This window comes from Silene latifolia, chromosome 2 (genome assembly GCF_048544455.1).
Source record: "Silene latifolia isolate original U9 population chromosome 2, ASM4854445v1, whole genome shotgun sequence".
NCBI classification, from domain to species: Eukaryota; Viridiplantae; Streptophyta; class Magnoliopsida; order Caryophyllales; family Caryophyllaceae; genus Silene; species Silene latifolia.
Genome location: NC_133527.1, coordinates 184574562 through 184591765, shown reverse-complemented (window position 1 = coordinate 184591765; position 17204 = coordinate 184574562). Strand labels below are relative to the sequence as shown.

Sequence of the window (17204 nt, the reverse complement as noted above, 5' to 3'; positions counted from 1 at the left end):
AATTTGGAATTTAAGTAACAACCAACAGCAACAGCTACATTCATTATTAGAAAGTGACCCTTAAAAATCAAAATGGTCACATTTCCGGTCGTCATAAATGAAAATATCATTTATAAAACCAACAAAATATTTTATTTCACAAAATGACAGCAAAAATTGGGTAAAATGAATCTAAATCACAACATGACCCATTATTAGGGTAGAAGTACAGAGTAGTTATCAAGAAATATTTATGAAGTTGTCCCTTGTTCAGATCATCAGGTATCCACCCTAGACTTTCCCCGGAAGTTGTAATAGCAGTCACAGTCGTAAGAATCAAAGAATTCAAATAACTCCCCCTGGAAGTGTTTAGCAAACACAATGCTGTACTTAAACTTCTCATGTTGTCGGGTGACTGATCATAGAAAAATTCCAACTTTCCCACAAATGTAATTGTATCACAAAATCCCATCAGCAAATACTGCGGGGTTTGCCAGCAAATGCTCATAGGAGCATCAACACTTTCACCGACAATCCCGAGTTCCACAACGAGCTGCAACTGTCTCATCTCCACGAGAGCAGCACATAACATAGGAAGGATCGAGAGGAAGAAGCCGATACCAATTCTTCGTAGTTCTGACACACTCTTTTCGGTGCCAGTGAACTTTATTGCAAAGGGCAATAAAAATTTGTCATAAAGTGGAACCCACAGAAGACCAGTGATCATAATAAACATTGGTAAAGGAAGCTACTGGAATTGTGAAGGATCCAATTGATCTGTTCATGGCCATGCCTTGTTCCACAAGCATTGTTGATGTCTGAGTATAAACAGCAGAATAGGCTATCCCCACATTACCTATATTGGAAACATTCTCAACAAGATTGTCAGTTGTTTTACCTCTGTTACATTATTCAAGATCCGTGGGTTGGAGAGATGCCCCACATTCTTCTGAGCATATGATGGCACCGCTACTATATCCAGGAACCTGCAGGGTTTCATACACTGTCATTGTCTTGCTTCTACTCGAATCCAAAAATACCGGCTGAGAATGTGACCTATAAAATCTATAAACGACCCTTAAGTCCTTAACAGTATAAAAGTTATGCTAGAAGAGCCAAAAAGAGAGGCACACATGACAAGATAAAAGGAAAGAAATAGTGTACAAGGCATATTTAATGATCATAATTATTAATTCTCGAAATAAAAGGAAAGTTACTCTTTGTCTAGCCAATAGTTTACTCATATGTGCTTACATGAAATCAATACAAAAGCAAACGTAATGACGTAAACTATCATATAGGGGACAATGGAAGTATATTATTGTATCATACACATGTCTTTGTTTTAGGAACCGAGTAGGGTAAACTCATGTCTGATACTCGTAGTCTCATACTCTAATCCGAGTATGTTAAACCAAGAAAAACAACAAAGATAATGTTGTTTGCTGTCAGCAAAACAAGTAGAGAGAAACATTTGACCCTTCTTACCCATCAAGGCACAGAGATAATGTTGCTTGCTGTCAGCAAAACAAGTAGAGAGAAATAATTGGACATGAGAAAAACAAATCAGCAAATCAGGCATAAATACACAAGTAATTATCGTTGAATGTGATCAAAGGTTACTTCACAATGTAAGAAGCGCAAGGAAATTAACAAGTCGTCTAGTTTTATTCTATCACATCGCTCAAACTGCTTGAACACGCATAGAAAACAGCAGTAATGGTCTAAAATGAAGAAACAAGAAGCAACTCCCATCAGCCTACAGCTAATTCACATTGTAAGAAGCAAATAGCCGGGTACACTAAATGTGTGACATTTTGCTTTATTCCATCATGATTTGAAACTGAGGACTGTTAAGTCGTCATCTCCAATGAAAATTGAGTTAAATGTCACATCATAACTCACCAAGAATGAAAAGGCTGCCCTTCCAGTTTCCTGTTTTACCCTTGAAGACATGGTGCCCATGGAAATCAACAGAACCGTGTCCAGTATGTGATCCACTTGTATTGTTCTCTTTCTGAGGAAATACAAACAAAAATCTCTCATTTATCAGCAGTGAATAGACACACTCTCTAGTTTGCAGACTTCCAGTTTCGCTCTTGAAGGCGCATGCCAGCCATGATGTTAGAGGAACGCCATCAAACTAATCAAAGCATCAGTCTTTAGCATCCCTTCTGCTGCTATACTTGATAATATACAGCATACATCTAAGTACCTCAGTAGCTTAATTCCCTCACATGCTTTGCTACGGTCATAGATCCAGGAGAAAGCTACTACTGAATGCCACATAAATGAATGTATACCCAACAACTTAAGTCAGATCTTAAGCATACTAAGAAACGGCGTTTCTAAATAAGCATACTGTAAAACGGATTTTCATAAACTATGGAGTATTTTTTACTTAAACGGACCATGATCTCATTGTGTATAGAACCATTTCCTCCGATAGTAGTGTACAAACCTACATGAACATCATATTGTTTATGGTATGAGCATCTTTAACTGGAAAGAACGACTCGCTATGCCACAACAGACGTAGACAAAAGCTAAAATAAGACCGTTTGCCTAAGATTTTTGCCATTGTTGAAACAAAGCAACGCAATACTTTGTTTACCTTTGATTAAAATACCCCTCACGAAGAATTAAAAAAATAAACAAATGATTGGGATGGAGGGTCACGTAAGTTTCAACAATGTGTGTCCATTTTTTCAGAGGGCACTGCCATTAATTCAAGAGCTGAACTTCCATTCTTAAGTCAAATTAAAGATACCAAGCTCAATATTTAAAGATACAAGAGCAGTAAATTGGGTTGTTAATTATAATAATTAGTAAAAGTGTTGACGACAAATACCAGCTCAATATTTGGGGACGGGTTAATTCGAACCTGTATCCCCTCTTAACCACTAGACTAAGACATATTCAATAACTCGGAAATACAAATAACCTTGCTATCAATAGAGATACAACCTAAGGAATGACAATCAGAGGGTGATCTTGCAATCAATAATTCAAATTAAAGATCGAGTCTTTGGTGTTGTTGCTCAAAGATGAGGATAATATAAAGTCAAAGGAGAGAGAATAACACCTGTGAAAGGCTCTCCTCTCAGATTCTCAATCGTTTGATTTAGGGTTTTAATTTGTTTGTTCCAAGCTACTTTCGCTTTTGGTTTTTTTTGTTCTTCTCTTCTATGAGTGTGTCTGCAATCTGGTGTTGTACCGGTACAATGGTGGAGTATTTGTATTCCGGTAGGTCTCCCTGGTGACGGACAGGTATCTGCTAGCGAGTACGGACACTAATTAATCGTTTGTGTCTGACGCCGTGTCGGACAGGACACCCGACACTCGTTAGACACGCGCCTAAACATGTTATAGTTTAGACGAAGAATAAAATGTCAAAAAAAATGATTAAAAGAAGAAAGATGAGTTTGGGTGGAAAATAAGAATTAGTTATAGTCAAGGTCAAATTTTATCTTCATTTAGTACATTATAAAAATAAAATCATACGTTATTTATAACCATAAAATATATGTTTTGTTTAAATAACGTGTCACGTGTCCTAAATTTCATGGGATGCTGTATCATGTACCCGTATCGTGTCCGTGTCCGTATCCATGTCCGTTTTGGTGCTACCTAGAATATCTGTCACAGAATTTGTACTTTCATTCAGGTCACTAGTTGAGCAAATGGGTTTGTCTATGCTTAGGTATGGATCGGTTCTATTCGGATGGATTTTAGATTCGATTTTGGTTAATTCGGTATTCATTTTTAGTTGGTTCGAGTGTATGGAAAAAGATGAGACTTCTGGTTTAGTTAATCGGTCTAAGTTTGTTTCATTTAGATCTGGGTTGATCTTGAGTATGCCAAATTCTATCCAATTTGGATTCGATTTAGGTTTTACTTGAATTTGGGGTGAACTTCTACTTATGCATTTCTGATTTTCAATCAAATGTCAATTAAGATTCTTTTGATTAATGTTTTGCGTTCGGATTTATTTAATCAACTCTATGTATGCTGTTTATGACAAGAGTTATATGAATGGATCATTATTCATTAATATAGATGATATCCAATTTTTTTTAAAAAAACTAACTAGTTAAAAGCACAATTTTTTGTTTAAGAGGGAACTATTTCAATATTTGTATTAATTTAAAGGATTTTTTGTCAAAAACTAACTTGTATTTGAGAAAAAGGAACATACATCGGATGTACTACATCCAACTTTTTTGTTTTTTGAGCATATATGTATTTTTTTTGAGCTTATTACTTCAAACTTTATTTATTTTTGAGCATATGTGTATTTTTTTGAGCATAATAAAGTTTATAAGTAGATTTTAATATTTTTTCCGTCAAAACTCAAATTTAACTAAACTTCTATGTAATATTTTTGAGTTTATTGTAATTTTTTAGAGCTTAATGTTTAAGTGAATAAGCTCAGAAACTTCATATTGAAACTCAGAAACTTTAAAACAAAACTCAAAAACTTTATTATAATGCTCAGAAACTATAGAATTGGAGGTAATACATCAGATGTATAATCTTCTTACTGCTTATATTTAGGTGTATTTGTAAAAATACTACCTTATATTATTTTTTTTGTTTTCAACTACCTTTGTTTTCTTTATTTTTGGTCATAACTACCTACGCTAAGAATCTAGACATATTTGGTCTATTTTCCGGCTTTAACATATCTCACATGACTCTTTTATGTTTTAATCTTACTAAGACCCGATTTTGGGGAGTCATAAATTACTTACGCTAAACTTTAGTAGATGTTTTTAGTTATTATTGAAATGTGAAATTCATTAATTTTGCTTATCTAAAGTTAAATTTTGGTTTGAACGCAGTTGATCATTGTTGTTTGATGTTAAGAAAGTCATGTGAGATAGGTTAATGTCACTAAATCGACCAAATCTCGCCATATTTTTAGCGTAGGTAGTTTTTGACCAAAAAATGAGAAAACAAAGGTAGTCTAAAACATGAAAAATAATATAAGGTAGTTTTTTTACAAATACCCCTAAATATAAGGTAGTTTTTGACAAAAAAACCCTAATTTAAACCGCAAATAGGATAGATGACATAAACTAGAATGCCAATATTGTCAGACTATAAGTTGTTGTACCACATTAATCTGAGCATCCAATTTCCAGTTTCATCCTCAAGGACAGGATGCCCATGGAAATCAACAGAACCGTCTCCAGTATACTGTCTACTCGCATTACTATATGTAGCCAAAGACTCGCTATTCTTTGATCATTGACTATAATTGATAAAATACAATACAGTGATACTACAAATAGTCTTATATAGTCGGTCGTCCACTGATGTGAATACGAAATCTTGTATTAACATTATTAGCTGCTTGTATATTCTCGAGTTGGCTCCGGAGGACGTTGCAAGTATCGAACAAGTGCACTACTCTTGGAATTTGACCTTGATTCGATATTTGTTTCCAATTTAAGTTGTCAAACTCATTCCAGTGTTGTAAGAAGCAAATAACTCCCGTGTTTCGCCACATCGCCTCCAAATTTTGTTCCACGGAGATGTGCGGGAGTACCTTACTTGAAAAACATGCCAATATGTCTTCTTCTCTAACATGAGGATCGTATATCCTGATTTTCCGCGATCCTTTCAAACAAAGTTGTTGACAGATACGTATAGCCGGTGAGTTTATAACATCGTTAGTATTTTCTTTATAAGAAAATCCTAAGATGCACACGACATTGTTTTGCAACGAGTTCATCGATTTCAGCATCTTTGTTACGAGATACTCTTGATGCTCTTCATTGCACTTGATAATACTGTTGAAAAAGCGGGCTGCTGCTTTCATATTACGTACTTCGGCCAAATGCGTAAAGAATGCCAAGTCTCTCAGTAATCCTGGACCTCCAATTCCGGCACTTGCTCTTAAGTTTTGATTGCCGTTATTTAATCTTGGATCGCTATTCATAATTCGTTCCACATCATTGAAATCACAATCAGGCAACTTTTCACACATTTCAGACAATGAATTCATCACGGTGGCCTGAATCGCCAACATAACATTGGTGACCATAGCGCCTAATATGCCAGATGAGGTAGATGTTATGATGATGTCATTGACGTTTAAAACCCAACCGGCAGGAGCAGTCAAGTAAAAATCCGATATCAAGCCTGTATTTGGATTATTAATATTAAGAGGATGACACGTTGTTATTACAACCCGTGTTGGTTGTCTCAAGCTTTGTAATGCTGTTCCAGCAGAAAAGAATTCCGGCACCCAGAATATATGATGCTCCGTTGCCATTGCATTTGCAGCACGAGCATCTGAAATGATGTTATTCACGGCTGTCAGTGCATCGTCAGCAGGTAGTTGGGATTTTATAACTATCACTTTCGGTTGTTGAGCCACGAAAAGCACATCCCTCATGACACAGTCCCATTTGCCCAAGTCTAATCTTTTCCTTTTACCTATACCTTCCATTTTTGTGTTAACGTCAACGGCAATCACGATCATATCAGCTAAATTCACTTGATTGTGATAATTTGGAGTTTCGAAGTTGACATTAACTTGATTTTGTGCCACCAATAATTGTGGTAGACCTGGTTCAAAACACCGCGGCCCTTTGTCCGCTGTCCACAAATCAATAGTTTTTTTATTATCCACGATAATGAACTTCTTTTGTGGCCATTTCTCAGCTGCTATAAGAGTGCTCAACACCCCTACCTTAGTTGCTCCAATACAACAAATGTTATGGACGTCTTGTATTTGAATGTTTGCCATAGGTATCACGATACCTATTATCACAAGATAAAACTTCGTTAGATTACTAATATTGACAAGTTCCTGTTACGGTTTTTTTTGTTGTACGGGTAATAATTTAAGGGGAACTCTAAAAAGTTGGGAAATTCTAACTAAAAACTTTTAAATTTCCGATTGTCAGCTACAGGCCTACAGCCCACAAAAATGTACAAACGGAGTACTCTAGGAACACAAAAAAATAGGCATAAAACATTAACGTTAATATTAGGATAAATAAGAAGTTTTTACGAACACGGCCGAAACAAAAATCTAATGTTGATTCTAAAATAAATGAATGTTTTTAGGGCATATAGTAACATTACCTTAAACGTGATGATCGTCTTTAGCAATGGATCGGAGGGACTTGAAGATGAGCCGAAAATAAGAATTCACGAACTTAAAATTACAAGTACTAGAGAATTTATCGTAAGAAATTTGATGTGTTTATTTATGCAACATCGTCTAGGTTTTATATAGATGATTGAAGGTTTAGCTTTGGGGTGCTGATTTTTGGTAATAAAGTGTTCACATAATTTAGGAAAGTTTCCAATTTCTTTTTTATTTAAAGAAAATTGTAGATTTCAATTTCCATAAATCTTATTTTACCTAAACTCGATTTCCAAGGTTTTAGGAAATAAATATAAATAAAAATTTCATTTTATATTTATTTATACACAACTAGTTTAGATCCGCACAATGAATGCGCGGTATTTATAGAAATTTTATTTTTGTATCTTAATCATGCTAAAGTAACGTCTTATTAATTTTTCATATTTCACGTCATTTTATTTTATTTTCATATGAGAAAAAAAAGAATTGAACTGTAAAATAATAATGATATCTCATTAATTGTTCATTTTTCTCGTTATTGTATTTTGTTTCGAGCAAGAAAAAAAATTAAAACTGAAAATTAATCCAAGAGAATTGAGTAATGTGCTGAAATGTATTATTTTTAAAAAGTATTTTTTTACCACAAAGCTAATGATTTCAATTTATAAATTCTCTCAAATTTGTTTGTTATGAAAATAATCAAAACGATTTATAATTTTGTTTATACGTACACAGTATGAATAGTATGAGTCAAGTCAATCTTAAATAATAGCTTCAATTAAAGATTTAATAGTTTATAGTTTTATATTATTTATACTTTAATTAAAATATTATAGTTTAATGTTTAGTAAAAATTATATAATTTGATCAAAAAATTAATTTTAATAAAAAGAATTATATAATGAAACACATTATAATCATTAATTTCCTTATTTAGTAAAAAAAACAATTAAATTATTAATAGCTTCCTTATTTAAAAAAATATTTTTTAGAGGGAAAATTTGTGAGTTCACCCATTCTTTTAGTAGATAGGGGATTTCCATAAATTTTATTTGAAAAATGAGTTAGCACCACCGGATAGCGCCCAATCTCGGCGTTACGTTTGCGTGATCCTATAGAATTTTCTTATCAATGCCGGTGAATTTTTTAGCTAAGGGCATCAGAAATTTGTCATAAATCGGAACCCAAAATATAATGCTAATCATAATGAACATTGATAGGGAAGCTGCTGGAATTGTGAAGGATCCAATTGATCTATTCATGACCATGCCTTGTTCAACAAATATCGTTGATGCCTGAGAATAAACAGCGGAATAGACTATCCCTGTTATCCATATAGGAAACATTCTTAGCATGATCGTCAACTGTTTTACCTCAGCTACATTAAATGAGATCCTCGAGTTGGACATATCCTCGACACTCGTTTGAGCATCTGATGGAACAGCTACTATGTCCAGGTACCTACAGGATTTCACAGTATGAACCTACAAATACAATATGAAACTACGCGATATACTGATTGTGACGTTGGATTGACAAGAAACTTACTTTAAACTCTGAACGTGCTCCGTCTTGAGACTTCCTTCAACTGCCAAATTATTCTTCTCACTGCCATTTGGGACCTCTAGTGTAACCTTACGTATTGATGCAATTACGTCCTGATATATTCGTGTAAATGGGCTTCCTCCAGGTTTTTGGAACCTATAGAGACGAGTTCCAGAAAGGAAACTTACAACAGCAATTCCCATAAACAGTGCAGGAATCATGAAGCCTATGCTCCACCCAACATTTTCTTGAATCCAAACAATTAAAGTGCTGGCTAATAGGGAACCAATGCTAATAGAGAAAAAAAGCCAATTAAAAAAAGACCCTTTCTTTACCCTTTCAATAGGGTCAGTATCGTCAAATTGATCAGCACCAAATGGCGATGCACAAGGCTTAATCCCTCCGGTCCCTAAAGCCATTAGGTAAAGTCCTGCAAAAAAGAGTGCATATAATCCTCGGGAAGTTGGTGGGCAACTTGAATCTACACATTCAGCGGGTTTTAGTGCAGGAAGTGATGCAGAGAGTATCAGTATGCACATCCCCTACAGTGTATGAGAAACATATTTACTACTTTGTTGGAAATTGCCGAGTAAGGCATTAATGAGCGCTTCTAATTATTGTAAAGTAGCGGTTGTTTATCCCGCTTTAGAGGAAGCCTCAAGGCAAAGTACAGATAATTGGATATGAGAAAAATAAATAAGCAAATCAGGCAGAAAAACACAGGAAGTAGTTATCCCTGAATGTAACAGACCGTTACTTCGTAATGTAAGAAGCGTAAATAATTTAATGAGTCATCTTTTTTATTCTATCAGATCAAACAGCTCGAATCATGCATAGAGAATAGCATTCATGGCCTAAAATGAAGAAAGGACTAAGAAGAAGGGAGAATGAAAAGAGAGTCTAGAAATTACGATGAAGTAAACCATAGAGGAAACAGCAATGGTCCAATATCTTCCCCAATATGCATCAGCTAAAAAGGCTCCAAGAAGAGGTGTAAGAGAGCACGTTCCTGACCACGTGGTTACAATTCTTGCTGCAGAAACGTTTCCTTGGTGCAACTTTCCAGTGAGATAATTGACCATGTTTGTATCAATGCCATAAAAGGCCAAACGCTCACAACATTCACAACCTGCACAAAGAAGGGAATGGTTGATGAGGAAAACCACAGCGTCGCCCATGAGACGAAGTGGTTAAATTCATGCAATCTAGCCCATGGATTGAAAATATTGTGACGTTTTCGAATGACTCGTGAAATACATCTCACCGACCTACGCTACTTCAGTGTATTAGAAGCACATACTCTCTCCATAACATTTACAGTCGACATTTATGGTTGAATGATGTCTAATTGTCTACTTTGACCAATTCACCGGGGAAGGGGGTCGCATGTATGTAGCCTTACCGCCTTGTTATTACTGAGAGATTGTTTTCAAATGAAGAAGAGATAAATAATATGGCGTCAGACATTACATCATATTACAGCTTAGATCACAATGAAAAGAATTGAACCAGTTTATGAGCAACTTCACCTAAAACCATCATATTTCATCTATGCTGGTGGTAATGCAGCCGAGTGTAGGCAGCTGTGGTATTAAATCTCAGTTTGAGGTTTAATTTCGTATTTCAGTATCAGTCTTCTGGACTTGATCTTGTGTATTACTACAGCTTATACCACTTTGGAAAACAATAACTCATACGCAACACGGTATTGCTTTTGATACCCAATGCTCCCTCCATCTTTTCATTTAGCCGCATTTCTCAATTTTTTGTGAAGGAAAATTCTAAAAGGGGATTAAATGGATAAGATGGAGGAAGTAGTATGTATGCAACTGTTGAAATACTGAGTCTGAGAGGTAGTGTTTATGTGAAGAAAATACCGTCAGCTTACCGCTACAAAACATAAAAGCGTACAGACGATACAGTTAAGTAACTCACCAAGAATGAAAAGGCAGGCTTTCCAGTTTCCAGTTTCAGCCTTGAGGACAGCGCGCCCATGAAAATCAAGAGAACCATCTCCAGTATATTCTCCACTCGTACTGCTCCCTTTCTGAAGGAATCCAAACAAAGATCAGAAGCAGGCACAATGTCTACATATGGATAGCAACTAAACAAGTGATATGAACTAAGAGAATAGACCTGCAGAAGAATGTCTTCCAGAAGTAAAATCTGTTCATCATCAGTACTCATCTTTTTACTTCACACTTGCCTCCCTATCTTGCCATGTTGCCTCTTCTTCTCAATCTCACTCACTGTACTATTGGTTGCTTTTTTGTTGTCTTCCAGATATTTGTCTTGAACCAATAGTTTTATAAACTCAAGTAGACGGAGTATGTTTTTTTCTGAAACAACGTGCCAATTTGGAATATACTAACAACTTTACACATTTTAAAATACAAAAAAAAAGAAAGCTTTGAAAAAGACAGCAAGCCTACAAATAATGCACCACCATCACCTATCAGATCATTGTCATCCTCCATAGTGACACTCCTACCTCCAGCTGACAGCCACCATTCGGCCCTTCCTCTGCTAATTCTAGCCCGCCCATCGACACAATGGCGCAGTGCGAAGGAATTGACGGAATATGGCCACGTTAAAATACGAACTCTTTGTTGATTTAGTAAAAAAAATCATGAAATTTGCCTCCCGTTGACGGAAGGCTTTTTCATTTTAGGAAAAGCAGCATAACTTGCAAAATACCAATTTAATGAAAAAATATACTTGAGACCGACAATCAGTCAATCTTGTAAGAGAAATTTACATATAAAAAGAAAGATTGATTTGAATCGTAGTGGAATAAATAAAACGAGCCCATCTGAGATATAATACAAACACCCTCACTTCTTTGAGGTGAAAGATAAGAATATTCAACAATGTAAACCTCACAGGCTCGACAGTAAGCCCTAGTAGGCGAAAGACTGACAGCATTTAACAGGCTCTGTTATGAAGCCTTCTTTTGTTTATACTTCTTTGCACAGAAAACATACAGCACCATATTCAAGAAACTTAGTCCAGCCAAGAGCCAGAAAAAGTTATCAAGGCGGCCGTTGTTAAGATTATCGGGTATCCACCCGGGCCTACCACCAGATGTTGTGACAGCTGTCACAATCGTCACAATCAGCGAGCTCAAGTAATTTCCGAGAGAAGTTGTTAAGAGGGAGAGGGCGCTACATAAACTTCGCATGGCGTCAGGTGACTGATCATAGAAGAACTCTAGCTGCCCAACAAAAGTAAATACCTCAGCTGCTCCTACCAGAAAGTACTGAGGAACTTGCCAGAAGATGTTAAGAGGGACCGACACGTTTTTATCGAGCAGATCGAGGTCCTTGGCAATCTGCAATCTTTTAATCTCGACTAACGCAGCGGCAACCATTGAGAGGATGGAGATGAAGAGGCCGATACCCATTCTCTGCAGCTCGGAGAATCCTCGTTCCTTGCCAGTGAACTTCCTTGCAATAGGCACGAGGACACTGTCATAGAGTGGGACCCAAAAAATTACACTGATGACGTCAAATGTTGACAGGGAGGCTGCTGGGATCGTGAAGGACCCGACTCTTCTGTCCATGACTGTTCCCTGTTCAACAAACATGGTTGACATCTGGGCATACACTGCTGAAAACACAATTCCCGTTGCCCAAACAGGGAACATCCTGATCAAGATCTTCAGTTCCTCCACTTGTGTCACTGTGCATAATTTCCAAGGGTTCGAGAAATCCCCTTCTTCCCTATCAGCTTCTGACACAATAGCGGCTTTATCCAAGCACCTACACCAGAAAGACAAACGAGGTGATTACAACATTTATCTGGAGGAGAGAGGTTTGTAATTAGGTTATAAGCTAAACTGTTGATAGATAAACTGAATATTTCCATTTCGCTCTCCATGTTTTAGGCTAATTCTACTTCGCTGCCGTAAGGTTTTGCTAATTCCACTTTGGTAACCTTGAGTTAAAACAATTTCTAACTTCGTTGACTAAACATAAAATTGCAATTCATAAAACAGACAAAAAATTACGTTAATTCCTCGGTGTGCTCCAGCTTTCGGCTACCTTCAATGGCTGAATGCTTGTCTGGTGTTTCATAAAGTAGACTACTATCAAGAGGGACATCCAAGGTCCACTTTCTAAATGATGCAAAGACAACCTGACACATTCTTGTCAACGGGCTTCCCCCGGGTTTTTGAAACCTATAAAGAGGAGTCCCAGCAAAGAAACTTGCAATAGCAATTCCCATGAATATTGCGGGAATTCCGAAGCCTAAACCCCATCCCGCATTTTCTTGCATCCAAACAATAACAGTGCTGGATACAAAGGCACCAATGTTGATGGAGAAATAAAACCAGTTGAAGAAAGATCCCTTCTTTACCCTCTCATTCGGGTCAGTGTCATCAAACTGATCAGCACCAAACGATGAAACACATGGCTTAATCCCTCCAGTTCCAAGTGCAATTAGATAGAGACCCAAAAAGAATACTCCATACTGTGCCGGAGTAGCTGAAGGGCAAACTGAACCCACACATTCAGCAGGTATAAATGCAGGAACCGCAGCTGATAGAGTCAACGTGCACATTCCCTGCAGTAATAACAGCACTCTTTAGACTGATGAGAAGAATTGAAGAAGCATCAGAACGAGGTCGAATCTGGAAATTCTCATAGGTGTTACTACTCCTACCAGAACTTATTGTCCCCGACTCTGGTCAAGTCCATTAATTTTTCCAGATTTATGTAGAGATACAATGTAAACTTCATGTTTGTTTTACCGAAACAACTGATTTAATATTATCATTTTAAAAAAAGCTGTAACCCTATAACTAATGTATATTGTAAGAAAATATAGGTCGAGAGCAACATTACTTAACCATAAAAGTCAAATGGAGTCAACATAAATATATGGAGGGAGTATGGACGTATGGTAGATCACAGTTATCATCAGAGAAACCAACAGAATTTTTGCAGCAAGGCACCACTATCATTGATTCATTGCTTAGTCAATTATCTAAACAAATCCATCATATAAATCAATGTCACCCAAACTTCTGCCAAGTGTTTCATGTATTATGGCATACAAAGAGAGGATATTTTGCAGAGTCATAGAACCATATCTAAAACTACCGTAAGTGTCGGGTTGAAGGGAATATCATCTTAGCAAGACAACACGAAATCGAGTTAACAGTCGAGCAACACATCTTAAAGGCCATCATATCATCAGTTTAAGAGTCACAATAGCTATGACTTAGGCTACACAATAAGATCCAAAGATTTGAAGCACAAGATATCCCACTGACATCAAAACAGCTGATATAATCAGCATAATTCAGTGCCATGTCCATAGCAGAGCATACAGAAGAGAAAAATACCTACCAATTTGGTTAAATAGTATTAAAGCGAGACTCAATCTGATGGATGCCAGAAAAAAGGAGGGGAGGGGAGGGGAGGGGGAGGGGGGTTTTGAAACAGCAAAGGACACATGATAGGAGATTCAGAAATTACAATGAAGTAAATCGTGGAGAAGACAGCAATAGTCCAATATCTTCCCCAGTATGCATCTGCTAAGACAGCCCCAATAAGTGGTGTAAGGTAACATGTGCCTGACCAGGTGGTAACGTTCCTTGCAGCATAAGCATTTCCTTCGTGCAATTTGGTGGTGAGGTAACTGACAAGATTAGTTGCAATACCGTAATAAGCAAGACGCTCACAACATTCAGTACCTGGAAAATAAAAAAGGTTAAGAAGATGTTAAAAATATAAACGTTTTTGTGATGGGCAATCGATGTGAGGAACTGAAGAGTTTTCTAATTTACCAAGAATGAAGGGACATGCTTTCCAGTTTCCAGTTTTACTCTTGAGGACAGGATTCCCTCGGAGATCGGTAGATCCATCTCCAGTACATTGGTCGTCATTGACCTTCACAACACATAAGATAAAGATTAGCATGAGTTGAGGCATTACTCCATTTCATTGATCAGGACCAAATTGTAGCAACAAACATCAGTTATAAGACAGATGAAAAAGTTTACAGAATAAGAGAGGATATGTGGGCTTCCATTAGATAGTACACACTACAGTGTGAAAAACTTAACTTGATACTTCCTCCGTCCCAAATATATTGTCCTCATTTGACTTTGGTAGTCAAATTATATACACTTTGACAATATATTTCACGCAATTTACAATAATTACGAATTTTTAGAAATAATAAAAATGATACAAGAAAGTCAATCATGACAATTTTGCACTGTATTCTCCATATACTTGGACATTTAGATGGTTCAAATCGACATTGGTTGATCACCAAAGTCAATTAGGAGTTGGGACACGATAACTTGGAGTAGACGAAGGAAAATATAACTCTAAACACAAGTCTTACTAGTAGAAATGCCTACTTCTCATTAAAGGAGTTTAGGACGATAATGTATAAGATGAGATAGTTCTCAGGTTCTCAACAAAAGGATTCTTTAATGACACCATTATTCTTGCTGCAGCTGAGTGATGGAAATATCATAAATGCTCTGACAACCTAAAGAACAGCTCAGAGGGTGCACAGACATGAGATTATAGAGGAATTTTGCCAAAGCATCAGTCTTTAGAAGCCCTTCCGAAATTCCAGGTGAAGTTACAGGCAAATGTCACGAGGTTTAAAGATGCAAATTGCACCTTCTGCTTGATTGCAGTATAGTGATTCCTGAGTATATCATCAAGTACACACTAAGTTCCCTCCCACGGCTCCCATGTCTCACCACGACTCTAGATCCAGGTGTAAGCTACAAGTGAATCCCACATAAATGAATTTGAATCCAATAAAACCAACAACATCAATCAGATTTTAATCCGACCTACTTCAGTTGATCACAAGCACTAAATACTTATGTCGGGCTCTTTTACGCAAGCGTTGTCACAAAAAACGTGTTGCTTGACCCAAATACCCTTACAAAAAGAATACTTCTATCTAGTAACTACCATAACTTTCGGTAACCATTACTTATTATTTACTTGTGATCTCCTTGAGAATGGATCCCTAGTATGAGTTGTACCCAATACTAGTGTAAATCAGTCTTACAAGACTAATTATGATGGTATGAATATAAGTGTCTTTAATTAGTACTCCATCCGTCCCAGTCAATAGTTTATGCTTGTTTTTTTTCCCCCTCTCAAAATAAAACAAGTGTAAACTATTCACTCGAACAAAGGGAGTACGAAAGAGTACCCATATCATAAGGCTATATGAAGAAACAAACAGCTAAACATCAAACCCTTTGCCCAATTTTTTTTGCCTGTTGAAACACAACAACACATGTTTCAACCATCTCTCTCCATATTCTTCTACAAAAGGGCACACACAAATTGTCGCAATATTCAATGCAATTCTCGACGCAATTTCCAATATACATACAGATGAATTAACTTAAGCTACAGACTTAGAAACACAAACAACCTTGTTATCAATACCCACATACAAAATCAGATCATAAAATAAGTATACAATAAACAGAAACAACATCAGATCAAAATTACCAAAAGGGCAACCTTACAATCCAACAATTCAACATAAAGATTGAATCTTTGGCGTTATTGATCAAAGTCAATGATAACCCAATAAAGTCAAGGGAGAGAGAAGAAGATTGGAAAAAGAAAAGCACCTGAGAAAGACCATCATCTAAGAGCAACGGATAATCTTGTTGAGTACCCATATTGCTCTTGTTTCAGCAATGGCTTTGCTTTTCTGCGGATAAGATTGGGAATTTCGAGTTCCAAGACGATGAATGCTGATCAGTTTTAAAGTTTCAAGGAGTCGTTCTGCTGAAGGAATCTAACCAACATACGACTTCCCGCTTTTTACTGTCCCACTTCGATGCTTTTACGTTACTTCTACTGATGAGAGTCCTAGAGCTGCCCAAAAGTGCGGCCAGCACCGCCTATTCCGCACAATTGGGCTACTTTACGACCTATAATAGGTGGGTAGTATTATAACTCAAATCATCAGGCCCGTATACTAATTTTTTTTATTTTTTTTTGGTACAGATGAGGGGCGAAGCCCTGTAAATTAATTAGGCTCGTATAGTAGTGCAGACTGTCCCCTATGACCTACCTGGACCGGGCTATTGCCAAAGAATTTCAACCTGGACCCGATAAAACTCCAATAAATAGATCTTAATTACATGGGTCGGGTTTGGCCCAGGCCAGATAATAGGGAGCCCGGCCTGGCCCAGTCCACTCACAAGCTTGCAGCCCAACCAATCCCCTAGCCTGACCCGTGTTTGACCCTCAACTCGAGTTCTTGTTTAGATTTGTTTATTTTCATAAATTAAAATGTAAAGTTAATCAATGTGTGCCCTATGCTAGTATGAAAGAAGACATTAATCAAAATACAATCTTTGAATAGCTGAATACCATAATACAGGTGAAAACATAATTAAGAGTAAAATACGGTGTGAGTTGGAATACATACACTCTAATGTAGGGTGGTATTTTGTAATAGTAGAGGATAATTAATAAAATTCACTAAATTTAAATAAGTGAAGTAAAATTTGACTTTGAACTAATTTTTCATTTCCCACCCAAACTCTTATTCTAATCAATCT

The 17204-nt window shown here is 36.6% G+C and overlaps 2 protein-coding genes across 2 annotated transcripts; both read right to left on the bottom strand.

Annotated features, from left to right (window-relative positions):
* Window positions 1-136: 136 nt before the first annotated feature.
* On the bottom strand, window positions 137-11295 carry LOC141643695 (protein NRT1/ PTR FAMILY 8.3-like). The gene is made up of 6 exons (XM_074452963.1): window positions 10769-11295; window positions 10568-10679; window positions 9544-9761; window positions 8636-9174; window positions 8234-8548; window positions 137-647 (listed from the first exon to the last, which is right to left on the bottom strand). Exons 1-6 carry the CDS (start codon window positions 10817-10819, stop codon window positions 137-139), a joined length of 1746 nt encoding a protein of 581 aa, XP_074309064.1. The 5' UTR covers window positions 10820-11295.
* A 100-nt stretch (window positions 11296-11395) lies between these two features.
* Window positions 11396-16586, bottom strand: LOC141643692 (protein NRT1/ PTR FAMILY 8.3-like). The gene is made up of 5 exons (XM_074452959.1): window positions 16263-16586; window positions 14427-14529; window positions 14116-14333; window positions 12642-13198; window positions 11396-12393 (listed from the first exon to the last, which is right to left on the bottom strand). Exons 1-5 carry the CDS (start codon window positions 16311-16313, stop codon window positions 11571-11573), a joined length of 1752 nt encoding a protein of 583 aa, XP_074309060.1. The 5' UTR covers window positions 16314-16586; the 3' UTR covers window positions 11396-11570.
* Between the last annotated feature and the right edge of the window lie 618 nt (window positions 16587-17204).